At 37.4% G+C, this 14434-nt stretch overlaps 1 protein-coding gene across 1 annotated transcript; it reads right to left on the bottom strand.

The window, feature by feature from the left end:
• Positions 1-5435: 5435 nt before the first annotated feature.
• Positions 5436-10967, bottom strand: LOC140232507 (guanine nucleotide exchange factor MSS4-like). Its single transcript, XM_072312602.1, has 2 exons — positions 10761-10967; positions 5436-9187 (listed from the first exon to the last, which is right to left on the bottom strand). Exons 1-2 carry the CDS (start codon positions 10965-10967, stop codon positions 8939-8941), a joined length of 456 nt encoding a protein of 151 aa, XP_072168703.1. The 3' UTR covers positions 5436-8938.
• Between the last annotated feature and the right edge of the window lie 3467 nt (positions 10968-14434).

Below are 14434 nucleotides of genomic sequence, written 5' to 3'. Positions count from 1 at the left end.
GAATGACACATCCACTTATAGTTTGTCATTCCCGCCACATTGTATTTTAACCTACATTAATACTTATGACTTTATCCTTCTAATTTCTGAACCAGTAACAATTTTGCTCTAGTGTATACCATTTTTAATCTTTGACATATTGAGGCTTTGACGCCGAACCATTTTGGCATAATTTTTTCTTCTTTTCGGGGGGGGGGGGGGGGGGGGGGGGAGGCGCTTCTGTATCCTAATGCATTTTTTTTTTTTTCAGGAAGATTGACTATATAAGATTGCCCATCACAAACTGTTTAGCACTACGGAGCTTTGACTTCGGGGTAAAAAAAAAATGGAAGTATGATGCAATGTTTATAGATAAAGCAGTTGCTACCAAGAATCCTATAACATATACATGTACATGTACAAATTAAAAAAAAATGTACAGAGAGAATAGATAACAAGAAAAATTATTCTTTGAGCACTATTATCAACTAAGAGGAACAAGGCACGTTCAGCAGGTTATCAATAACCATAACGAAAAAAAAAAAGCTAGTGTGGTACGACGTAACTTAGATATACTATCTTTAATTCTTTTTAGCCGTTTGTTTCACTTCCACATATTATTGTCTTATGTTGTATGTACGTTTGTAATAGCCTACATGTATTTCGTTATGCACTTCTGCTATACAGGAATTATCCACAGGACTGCAGCCGCCACTGATATTCAAAGGCATTATGAAAATCAAAAAGTGCTAATTTCATGTTAAAGGTGAATCATAGTGCCCCTTGCAAAACAATTGGAGTCGCGTGCGAAGGATCTTTTCCCACCATTCGCTGATACTTTTGGCAACTCCTCGCAAACATGCAGACACACAAACACAACACTCTCAGACATAAAAAAAGGAAATGTGATCCACGTTAATTGGTTAAAAAGACACCAGACCAGTCCAGCAGACTGTACTCAAAATGAATGGTAGGATAAACAACAACAAAAACAAGAGAGGAATAAAGTATTTCTCACCTTACGGAAGCACACACGCACACCCAAACAAAAAGAGGTGATATCCTGGTTTAAAGAGAACAACACTGATGAAAAACAAGATGACCAAAAGACATTCTAACTAGACCAGTCCAGCAGACTGTACTCGAAATGAATGGTACGATAAACAACAATAAGAACAAAAGATAAACAAAGTATTTCTCACCTTACGGAAAAAACACACACCCAAAACAAAAAGAGGAGATATCCTCGTTGAAAGAGAACAAAAATGATAAAGAACAAGATGACCAGTTTTATGAAGATCGTTTTTTGTTTCATCCAAGCCAGACAATAAACAACATAGGAGTATATACCTCTTGAAGCTGTAGACTTTAAAGAAACATCACCGCTCCGGCGCCAGTGCGGTCACGCCATCATGACAATGAACCTTGGGGTATGATTGACCTGCGGCGCCAAGAAGTTGTTTGCGAATGATCTTTCCGATCTAACATGTCTCAGGTCCGGTTCTCTCGGGCCAATGCGTCTTATCATCATTACTATCCTTATGATACTACACACTATCATATAGCAGCGAGAAGAAGACGAAGAAAGGTGTATGGCCATCTGGGGATAACTGATATGCTTCAGACCCTATGCAATACAGTCTTGCTGGTAGTCCATAGTAGAGTCGTGAGGGTATTAGACGACATGGCATTTGTAACATCCTCAACAAAGTCTCACGCAAATTCATGTCCTTCTTCTTTTCTTTCTCTTTTTTTTTAATACAAATGCAAGATAAAGACACTGGTCCTGCAAGAGATTAAAACTATAAAAGGTCATGTTTAGCGTAATGCCGTTTGCCAGTGGAATATAACTGTGGGATGATTCTCTCTTCTATTCTCTTCTTTCTTTCTTTTTTTTTACATTCTTGAACATCAATGTAGGCCTATATAGTCGCTTCTTTGCACGGTGTGGTCACTCACAAATCTTGGACACAATGCTCAAGATGAAGCTGTAAGTTTTTAATTTACTGAAATGAACAGGACTTCGAAAACGTTTTTGTTCTCTTCTTTATATTTCTTTCCCCATCAGACACGTGGCTCTCCCCCTATAACCGGGGTTTTCCCTCTCATTTTCTCTCTCTCTCCCTCTCTGCCGGTCTTAGTCACTTTCGATTACATGTATACGGAAGCTTTAAAGTGCCATTCGACTTGGAGACTTGGCGAGATAATTTATCTTGTCAAGTCAACATAATAGCTCTATCATGTCGACTTATCAACTTTATAACATGACATGGAGACAAATATTATCTTGTCAAGTCGACATCTAAAAAGTTACATGTCGTCATGGTGAGATAAGGTATCTTGCCAAGTCAACATCGAAAAAAGTTACGTCGTCGTAGTGACATAATGTATCTTGCCAAGTCGACATCTAAAAAGTTACATGTCATCGTGGTGCATAAGGTATCTTGCCAAGTTGACATCTGAAAAGTTACATGTCGTCATGCCTACATAAGGTATCTTGCCAAGTCGACATCTGAAAAAGTTACATGACGTCATGCCTACATAAGGTATCTATCCAAGCTGATATCCAAAAAGTTACACGTCGTCATGATGACATAAGGTATCTTGCCAAGTCGACATATAAAAAGTTACATGTCATCATGGTGACATAAGGTATCTTGCCAAGTTGACTTGCAAAAAACTGCATGTCGTCATGGTGCATGGGTCATCAAGTCTCCATTGCATTCTCTGTACATAAGAATTTCCCATTTTCTAAATTTTCTTGAAAGCTACATTTTTTTCTACCCTATACTCTAAGGAGTTATTTGACAAAGAGTGACAACTGTCACTCAGAGTTTAAGATGTGAAAATACATACTCTGGAAAATGAGAAATTTTGTGTAAAATGTGAATGGAGAACTACATGTACTCCTAAAAATACTGTGATTTCATCAGCATTGCCATTTTGCATAACTGACAATGAAGTACTAGATAATGTTAATGATTGTAGTTTCCTTATTCACTCATGATTGGATCAATTATTTTTTTTTAATTCATCGTCTTCCATACAGTGTGTTCCTAAAAAGGAAAGGCAAGTTCAAAAGTCAACTGAACAACACATAGTTTTTTTCTTGTAATTTGTATAATGGAATAAAAAGTAGCTCTCCAGCTTTAATTTGGCACCTTGCTTGCGTCAACGTTGACATGAGTTAGAGAGTTATGGTTCTTTGAAACTTGGAAAAAGTAGATGTTGTATCATTTTCCTTCAAAGAAACCTTACTCGATCTGTAACAAAACCCATGGTAATGTTGACGCAAGCAAGGTATCAAATTTAACTAAACGAGCTACTTTTTAATCCAGCACACAAATTAAAAAAAAAAAAAAACCTATGCATTTGTGATATAATTTACCTTCGAGGTTTGGTTTCCCTTTTTTAGGAACACACTGTAGAAACACTGGACTGACTTGGGTGGAATTCCCCTTTTATCGAGGACTGCCACATAGGCATGAACTGGGAGATCATTATGCATTGATGCACCCCTTTCAGACACAAACTAAGGGTCTAAGGTAGCTAATAATACAAACTGAGACCAGACTGTATTTTCTGCTTGCAAAACGGGCAATCTCTTCCTTCATTCTCTTCAAAGAATGTGCTGCATGGAAGGCAGAGTGTGTGCCCACATGGAATGAAAAAGCTGTCTTTCTTTCTATCACAGCATATCCCACACAATCCTTGTTATTCTTGCTCGATCAGGACCTATAAAAAGGGTGAGAGAAGATGAGGAGGAAGATGATCAAAATTAATACCATGGTGTATATTTTACCAAAAAATGAAATCAAAACCGTCAAATATAACAAGTGAATGCGTGTGTGTGTGTCCGTCCATGCGTCCGTGCGTCTGTCCGTGTGTGCTCAAATGTAGAAAGTGCTACTTCTCCGTCATGGCCGATTTTTATTTTGATTGTTTTATCTGATAGGGCTTGGTGAGGGCTTCCAAACTTCTACACGAAATAGTGAAATTAATTAATTATGCAAATTCATGCAAATTTATTCAGCTTGGATAGATAATTTATGTCGCCGTGATGACATGTAACTTTTCAGATGTCGACTTGGCAAGATACATCATGTCACCATTACGACATGTAACTTTTTTCGATGTTGACTTGGCAAGATACCTTATCTCACCATGACGACATGTAACTTTTTAGATGTCGACTTGGCAAGATACATTATGTCACCATGATGACATGTAACTTTTTAGATGTCGACTTGGCAAGATACATTATCACACCATGACGACATGTAACTTTTTAGATGTCGACTTGGCAAGATACCTTATCTCACCATGACGACATGTAACTTTTTAGATGTGACTTGGCAAGATATGTTATGTTGCCATGACATTTAAATTTTTAGAAATCGACTTGACATGATAATTTTTGTCTCCATGTCAACTTATAAAGTTGATAAGTCGACATGATAGAGCTATTATGTTGACTTGACAAGATAAATTATCTCGCCAAGTCTCTAAGTCGAATGGCACTTTAAAGCTTCCGTACATGTACTATCACTACCGTGTGTTCCTCGTGGATCGGTGGTGGTCAATTTCCTATCGCGTCGCAGCAACCACGAGGATGGGAACATTGTGCGTCAGGAGGTCAATAGATGGGGTAGTTTAACATATCACTAGTCTCCGCGTTGGCAGACAGTACACTGGTTATAAACGCGACCGGACGCTTTCACAAGGCACCTGAGCGGGAGACGCCTCCTTTATTTACACTTTCCTCTTAGATTGTTCTGGGAAGGAAATCACTTTTGCATTCAAGTGATAGGGGAAAAAATATTTCTTTCTTTGTGAATATCTTGCAGTGCCACACGTTAATTACAGCATTAATAAGCAAGATCCGTTTCATTTGAACAGGTTGCTCCCTTAAAACAAACAAACTAATAAAAAAACAACTGAAAACATAAAAACCCTCCTTGCGAATTCTGTCTGGTAGCATATTTTAGCAAACAAAAACAAAAACGAACAAAAAAAAAACAACAAAAACAAACCAACAATTCAAAGATCCATCAAACTATAATGTATGTGGCAATTTTGGTGGAATACTAGTAAGTCTTTTTAGACCTTACTGGTATCTGATGCCTTCTTTCACAGAAAAAGTACTGTATAAGCTGTTATTTTCGCGAGGGTTTAATTTCCGCAAATTTCGCAAATCACATTTGGATCGCGCATTTAACAACACGCCAAAATGTCTCAATGCGCTTTGTTAATAATGCGTTAATGTAAGCGTCGGTGTTGATTCGCAAAAACAACATCTCGCGAAAATATCTATGACCTCGTCATTCATGAAAATATCTGTACGCGAAAATAGCAGCGTACACAGTAGAGCAAAGCTTCAATAGGGATGTGTTTTGTTTTATTGTTGTTGTTTCTTGTTTTCATTCACTAAAGAGTGATGCACATGTACAGACGTATCATGAGTTTTACATGCTGTCTTTTAATTGGTCTTACCTTGTGAAATACAACCCAAACGACTGAGGAAACAAAGGCCAACAGGGCTACTCCTGCACCAGTTGCAGTACCATGGTACACTGTAATAACATGTTTGCTGAACACCATTTCAAAGGTATACTGAATGACCGCCATTTTAATAAAGCACACACACATACTTTCAGGGAACGTATGAATGCCACATTTGCTCTATAACACACTGAAAAATCCGACTGTCTTTTACAAAGACTCTTGTCAGCTCACTATTTGACTTCAAACCTAATCTTTGCTAACGCGGCAAAGGATAATCCCTTCAGGCACTACGGGAAACGGGAAAATATTTTGCAAATTTTATGGTTGTTATTAACTTCTCACCAACAAAAATTTTGCAAGCTATGGTATTGAAAGAACACTTTGTTAAAGAGATTGCAAAAGACATGCCAGGGCTTGCAGTAATATTATTATATTATGCAGTACACATAATATTTTTTTTTCTTGTCTGTTAATGTCAAGCTGCACTCAAGCTGTAGTATTGAACCATTCACAGTTGCACTAAAATATTGTTCCTGCTTTGGACATGGTCACATCATACTGTTAGTTTTGATATCAGAGCAGACAATATTTTGAACCCTGTGACCTCAAGCATCCCTGGCTGTTGTTGTCACCTTCATGACAGAGGTCAACATTGACAATGTAGTACACGCGTACAAAGTTTCCCTATGCAGGAACAAAAATATTACAAAGATATATCAACCACTTGAGTTGAAGAAGATTTTGCTATTGACAGTGAGCTTGAATTCCATGGTCTACTATGTATCAAACCAACTGTTAACTTTGACTTCCTGCCAAGTGCGGGCCATGATTTCAGTGTCAGATGATACATATAAAAACAATAACAATTCATAAATAAGACAATGTCTTCGACTGAAAAAAAGAATGAGTTAGCAGAGACTCCAACCCCAAGCATCTTCTGATCTGGAGATTCTCCCGCCTGAAACCCCTAGCAAACAGGAGACCCCCAGCGTGAAGCGCACATCACCAGCGCGAAGCGCAAAATTCCTTGCAGCCAGGGTCCAGGGCCCTTAAGCAGGCCCTCGAAGCTGTATGGTTCTCATGCTCTCTCGTGCTATCTAAGGCTTATTTTTCAACATACGATGATACTAAGTAAGAAATCATTTCAAGTGGGAGACACAGAGCCAGGGCGGGAGAAATTGAATATCAAGCGGAAGAACGGAAGATTTTGCAAAAATGGGCTTTCAGCGGGAGATCTCCCATCGAAAGTGGGAGAGTTGAAGTCTCTGAGTTAGTCATTCACAAAACTGAAGTTTTAAGTAGACATTATACTTACTTACAATGTACGACCTTTATAAAAGGAAGGGGAAAAAGAAGATGCACCATCAAATTGTCAGTACAAGTATATCTGTTATTTTCACTTGAGATGTTTAGAGATAAAAAAAGTACTATCTAATCTAACCAACACAAGTTTGTGAAACTCAAATCACTATAAAAAGACATAGAAATTGCACTTTTTTGCCAATATTTGTGAAAAATATAAATAACTAAGTATGCATACTTTTGCACAAAAAGAATCTTGCAATCAAGACACAATATGCCAGATTGCCTAGAGGTGATAGGAAAAGGTTGCTATACAGTAGCTTAAAATCCTCTTGTAAGCTTTATGAGAAGGAACACTGCCTCTAATGCAAGTCACAACTTTAATGTTGTACATACCATGTCAAACTACATTCCATTCTCCATATGCATATTATACTTTGTACATTTGCAACTCATTATTTGTCACTGACTGGAATGTGTCTTCGCAAATTCTAAAACTACAATTCTGCGATTCTTGGATCAACAGCCTTTTAACGTCCAACAGGGAGCACTTTCAAATCACATACTTCAAGACCAGAGCAAAATGGGAGATCGCTTACCACCTCTGATGGTTTGCGAGTCAGACATCCTGAAAATGCCCAAGAGAAAAGCTGAGGAGAACAGTGATGTGTTTCATGCTGACATCCCCCATGGTAGAATATTTACCGATGTCACTTGCAGTTGTCTTGGTGGGGCTGTTAAAAATTTCTGTGATATTTTGCCAGATTTCAGCCTTCCAGACTGTTTGCTCAATTTTGTTCAAATATGGACACACGTATCATATATCGATAGTCTACTGTCAAGTTATCGGGGGATTTTTAGTGAATACTCACAAGTAAGCCCTTTGCTTGCTTCAAAGAGTGAATTCAGCAGAATAAAATTGAATGATATTTTGTTCACACGATGTCCAACACATTCTGTTGATACAAGAAATATGTATCTCTAGCTATGCATCAGCCAGTTTCAGTTCACATCTCTTGCTCTCAGTTCCAAGAGTTGGCAAGTTTGCATCTAATAGCCAATCTACAGCTGCCATGAACAGAATAGACTATTTGTACAAGTGCTGAAGATGTCCAAAAGATCATACAACTGTGAAGCAAGCATAATTACAGGGCATGTCTTCTGACCGTGATCAGACAAGTTAGTAATTCTTGCCAGTTTCATTCTTGTGGTGCTTGCATGTTGGAGTGGCCCTGATGTTTGTTTGAAAGATTGTTTGTCTATCAATGAGTAAGCATAACTCATGATAGGTATATCATTTTCTACAATGATAACACTTTGCAGTTTTGTTAAACCAAAATTTTGCTCTTTGAGCTGAATTTTCAAATAATTTCAAGGAACTTCACTTCATTCGGATAAAAAGAACACTGTATTCATCTTACAAATTAAAAGCACAATGGCATGTTACACTTCAAAATTGTCAAACAGAAATTGGCAGAATGCAGAGTTGGGATGAGGAGTGAAGATAAGGTCTGCTATGTATTCAATCCACTCAATAAAATGCACTAGAGCTGCATACCAAGAAGCAGTTCTTGCTGCAAAATGTTGCACATGCATTCATCTACCTTTAAGAAACACACTACACTGGTTCACTTGGCATAATATTCTGCAAGGCTCTTTGCAAAAGAGAAGATGAAGACACAATATCCATAGTACATCCTCTGATCTACTGAGGGCATATTATTGAGATGGCACAGGATTCTGGAACAGTGACATTTGCACATGCTTTCAAAGCCTAAAAGTCTTGAACACCACAAACAGCAGTATGCAAAACAGAATGTTGCTTGGAAAGATATGCTGATGGAGACACGTACGGTGCAATTGCAACTATGACTGTATCAAACAAAGGACAATCCTTACAAGGATAATCAACTCAACTCGAAAGGTGTACATCTATACACATATTTCCATGACAATGACATACTGAGAAATGATATTATGCATACGTGTCTTTACTGCTTGGATCAAAACTTTGCTGAAGAAAGACGAGCAGGAATGCCAGGCTCACAGATTGTTGGACACCTCCATACCAGAAAAGTGATAACTTCGAAAGCAGGATCGCAGTAAGTCCATTCTTACCGAGCGACAGTAAGCAGCAGTGATGGCTGCCTCTTTAAGTGGCTTCATGCTTGACTCGATCAAGTGCAATGAAGAACTTGGTCCTGTCCGCCAGGTCGTGGAATCCAACGGGGCCCACCTCACAGTCTGCGCATATCAAGTACTTGGTGGTGCCTTGCACTGTGTTTGTGAATCCAATGTTCTCAAAGGTGAACATGTCGGGCACTACCCAGTGGTCCTTTAGAACCTCCCCGTCCGTAGCCTTCTGCTGCTCAGACTTGATCTTCATGTAAGGCAGAAAAATCTGTTGCAGAGGTGATTAGTGAACAAGGGAAAGAGAAGTGAGAGAATGAGAGGCAGAGACTGACAGATGGATGGATGGAACAGTACAGAAAAAAAGCAGGTTTCCTTCCTCATGACCATTAAAAAAAATACAAATTTGTCCAAGGACAAAATCAAACAGATACAGTGTACTCTAATTATCACAAAGTCCTTAGGACAGGCTGTTTTCTTTCATTATAACCGAACAGTATAGTGTATAGGCATAAAGATATAGTGATAATTTTAGGACCTGAATTTCGATTTCGTTGTTACAAGAATTTTGTTATAATCGTGTTTGTTATAATGTGATTACACTGCATTGTTGAATCTTTGTACTATTTAAACATATAGCAGTCTGGCTATTCACCATTAAAGAATTACCTTTCTTGCACTAATAACTTTCTTTTCTTTTTTACAGAATAACTTTGTGCTTATCAACAATACAGGAGTCTCCCATTATAATGAAATCCTATTTTTTTTTTTTTAAATATCAAACTAATAAAGTGTATAGATATCTAGATATCAATTTCGGGCTCTGAATTTTACTCTCTTTTTTTTTGTGATAATGATTTTGGCAATGTGTAAGTTTTGAAAATCATCTGAGATGGATTGTTTTTATCAAAATATGTAACAAATTCCTACAATAATACTAGTTCATTGGGGGAAAAAGGTTTCTAGCTTAGAATAACTCAAAGAATTGTTCATTACATCATGATGGTATCAGACATTATCAAAACCATTTCATACTATTTTATAAGCTTTATATTTTGTATGTGAATTCTATACCTCATAATGAAAACAAATGCTGGAGTTACTTCAAAAACAAAGAGCTCTGTGTTGATATGACAGTAGAATTAAAGTCACACTCAAAAGGTCAGAGTGGATCAGTTCCTCAGTTTTCTAGACCTTTCTCTACACTTGTGTGATGGTTTTGAAGCAACTTTTTGGCAAGGTCTGGACGATCCTTTTATCAATATAAGGCCGTAGGGTTCCTTTGTTTTCTGAAGAAAACATCGAGCAATCAAACTGTGCATTATATAAAAAGACATAAATGCAAAGCTAGCTCAGATTGTCATTAATATAAAAGATTTTGGTACAAGTTAACTGCGGCAAGCCTGAACGCGGGTTACTAATACTACAAGGAACGGCCCGGGGTTAGGTACAAGTATTCTTGTGAAATCTATTTCAGGTTCTGTTGTTTTCAAGAAAGCAGTGTACACACAATACAGCCACATGTGTGTCATCTGTCTTAATTTTGAAAGAAACAATATTTGTTTAGACGGTTTAAATTAGAATTTAATATGAAGGCCATCATCCGAGTTATTTCATGATTCTGGTATCAAAAGAAAGCTCTTCAGTTGCTCTTCAAATATAACAATTTAGAAAAAAAAATACCCTTCTACTTTTGAAGATATAGTTAGATATTCCTAGGGGTGCCGCAAACGGGACCCCTGCAGCAAACTGGTGCCACGACTCTAGAGGGTCTAAATTAAATAGAATACTAGTTGGTCATGTTAGTGAGACAGACAAGGTTATGAAGGGACGGGACTACGTACATCCTTGGTAACAAATTCCGCTAATCCAGGCAGCAACATCTTACTCCCACAGCGCTCACAGAGAAGTGTCCGCGAATTTTTGCCATCGTCCAGCAGCACACTTAGATCTCTTGTAGATTCTGCTTCTTCAGCATGCTTCTCGTCGTCGTTTGCCGATTCGACGGGAGTAGTGGTGGTGTCGGGTTTGGTCGAGTCGTTGTCTGCCATCGTTCAGAAATGCGAGGTGTGATGACTAGTCTTGGTTCAATGCCCTTTACTAATACAATTGTACACAGTGTACTACTGTGTATCAAAGAGTCTGAAAGCTCATGCAGTGTGTTTACCCACCACAAAGTACGTGTATAATGTGCAATGCTCTGCTAATGCTGCCCGTAATTTCGTTATTACAAAAACACACACAAAAAGGGAACATGATAGGCTCACAATGTGTTTGTTCATTGAAGTTTTTGCAAATATCTTCTGTTATTGTGTGTGTGTATGTGTGTATGTTCTTGTGTGTGTATGTGTACCTATGAACCTTTTTAATGCAAGCGTTTTTATACTGTCTACCTTTCTTGCAGCATTGTGCTGTTTTCAAGAGCCTACATGCAGATTGTCATGTTTAGATTTTGAAATAACATAAAAATGTTGCCCAATGACTTTGAACTGGGTGTTGACCTTGACGATGACTTAAATTCCACAGTAAGGGAATGTAATTATGTAAGTTGTGATGACTTTCAGGAAAAGCTTGCATGCAGCGAACCACATGAGAATTTTACTATGCTTCATATAAATGCTAGGAGCCTTGTTAAAAATCATGATAATTTGCAAGTGTTGCTTGAGTGTTTACACCATGATTTTTCTTTCATTGGTGTCTCTGAAACTTGGTTTAAGACATCAACTGATGCTAATTTATTCAAGTTGCAAGGTTACTCCCTAATCAACATCTGTAGACCTGATAGCATTGGTGGTGGTGTTGCCTTATATATTAAAGACTCCATCGATTATAAGCTACGGTGTGATTTGTCTGGTAGTAAACCTGGTTATGAGTCAATTTTTATTGAAGTTGATGATAAGGAAAAGCATATTGTAGTTGGGTGTATTTATAGGGCTCCAAGAAGTGATATTGAATCATTTTGTGATAATATTGAAGAGCATATGCAAACGTTATCTAGGGAGAACAAGTTTGTTTATGTTATGGGTGACTTCAATATCAATCTGCTAAATTCTGATTATGATGATAGTGTGAAGGGGTTCTTGGATCTTATGTATTCACATAATATGTTCCCTCTCATCACTAAACCTACTCGCATTACTGACACCTCTGCTACCCTGATTGATAATTTTTTCACAAATTGTATTCAAAATAATGTTGAGAGTGGTCTTATATTTTCAGACCTATCTGATCATTTGCCTATTTATTGTATAGACAAAGGAAAAGTAAGCATATCAAATGGTGAAAGAAGTATAAAAACTAAGCACGCAGTCAATGCTGAGAACATATCTATTTTCAAACAGAAGCTTTTAGAAGTTGACTGGCATGACCTATATAGCTTAACTAGTGCAAATGATTCATACGATTATTTTATTAATGTATTTGGTGATGTGTATGACAAATGCTTTCCTGTTGTTGAATCATGTGCCAAGAAGGGATGTAAGAAACCCTGGATCACACATAGTTTGCTTAGGTCCATTAGGAAGAAGCATAAGCTCTATAAATTATTCATTAAACATCCAACCTGGATAAATAAGAAGAATTATGTTGATTACAAGAATGAATTGACAAATGTTGTGCGCTTTTCAAAGCAAAAATATTTTAGAAATCTATTCCATGATATAAAAGGGGATATCAAAAAAACATGGTTCCATATAAACAAATTGATCGGAAAGGGGAAATGTCACAACCTTCCCTCAGAAATGTATAATGGTGATATTTCATTAAGTACAAATACGCAAAAGGCTGAACATTTCAATCAGTATTTTGCAGGAATTGCTGCTAAGATAAGTGAAAAGATCCCAAGTACATCCAATACTTTTCAGGATTATTTGAAACCTACAAAAAACAGCAAATCTTTATTTTTGAAGCCCACTACTGCATCTGAAATAATAATGCTAGCTTTATCACTGAAATCCTCTAAGTCATCAGGTTCTGATAATATAGCTCCTAGGGTTGTCAAAGAGTGTATCCATAGCATTGCTGTCCCATTGTGTGACATATTTAATAAATCTCTGTCGCAAGGAATAGTTCCAGACAAGATGAAAATTGCCAAAGTAGTTCCTGTGTATAAGAAAAGTGATAACAGAAACATTGAAAACTACAGACCCATTGCCTTGCTGCCTGTATTTTCTAAATTGTTAGAAAAGATTGTATGCTCAAGAGTAAATAATTATTTAGCTGTAGAAGGCATTTTGATCCCCGAGCAATTTGGTTTTCGCAAATATTCTTCTACCAGTATGGGTGTATTGCATTTAACTAACATTATTGCTCATGCACTTGATGAAGGGAAATTTTGTCTAGGCATTTTCTTAGATTTGTCCAAGGCGTTTGATACCATTGACCACCACATTCTTATCTGCAAACTTAAATCTTATGGTATTCGTGGAGTTCCTTTAGACTGGTTCAAAAGCTATCTGCAAAACCGAATGCAGTTTGTGGTTGTCAATGGGACCAAATCGCTTTCCACCCACATTGATTGTGGAGTGCCTCAAGGCTCAGTGTTAGGCCCACTATTATTTCTTATCTATATCAATGATATCATCAGTGCTACATCATTGTTTACTTACTCACTGTTTGCTGATGATACAAGTCTTCTGTCCTCCCACAAGGATGCGTACAGTTTAATATCTTCAGCAAATGAAGAACTTAACAAACTTTATCGTTGGTTTTGTTGTAATAAATTGTCACTTAATCTTCAGAAGACACAATGTGTTATTTTCAGAACAAGGAATAAGAGGATACCTGTAAACACCCCTTCTCTCATTATTGGTGGACATCAGGTAGCTACAAGCGAAAATGTATTATTCCTTGGTATTACTATCAATGAATTTCTGTCATGGAAGCAACACATACTAAATGTATGTTCCAAAGCTTCTCGGGGTGTTGGTGTGATGCATAAGCTAAAATTTATTGTTCCTAAAAGTGTCTTGACTACACTGTATAATAGCATCATAATGCCTCACTTGATGTATTGTAATGTTGCCTGGGGTAATACTTATAACAGCCATCTTCATAAATTGTTTATTGTACAAAAGAGAGCTATCAGGCTAATAACAAGCTCACACTTTACTAGGCCAAGTGCCCCCCAGTTCTTACAGCTGTGTTGTTTACCTCTAAACGAGTTAGTGTGTTTTAACTCATTGGCATTCATGTACAAGCTTCACATGTCCAGTTCTCCCTCCTTATTTCTAGATTTGTTCGTCAAAAACTCAGTTGTTCATTCCCATAATACACGACAGAAAAACCTTCTGCATCTACCTCGTGTAGCTACCAGTATTGCCCTAAATTCTTTTTATGTGTCTTGCATAAAAGAATGGAACATGTTGCCCTCAGATGTTAAAGATAGTACCACTTTTTCCAGATTTAAAGTGTTGGCTCGGAAGTATTTGCTTCATCGATATTCTCAGTCTCATTGATGCTGCTCCTTTTAAATTCTACATACATGACTTCATCTCATCGCTTTCCATTTGAGTAATAT

Source organism: Diadema setosum, chromosome 9 (assembly GCF_964275005.1).
Source record: "Diadema setosum chromosome 9, eeDiaSeto1, whole genome shotgun sequence".
NCBI lineage: Eukaryota > Metazoa > Echinodermata > Echinoidea > Diadematoida > Diadematidae > Diadema > Diadema setosum.
This window is presented reverse-complemented; position numbering and strand designations above follow the sequence as displayed.

Excerpts from the sequence above, each read along its gene's own strand:
- LOC140232507 (XM_072312602.1), bottom strand. The coding sequence starts at position 10,967 with ATGGCAGACAACGACTCGACCAAACCCGACACCACCACTACTCCCGTC. Across the intron at positions 9,188-10,760 it reads CGGAATTTGTTACCAAGGAT|ATTTTTCTGCCTTACATGAA; the intron begins GTACGTAGTCCC and ends CCTCTGCAACAG.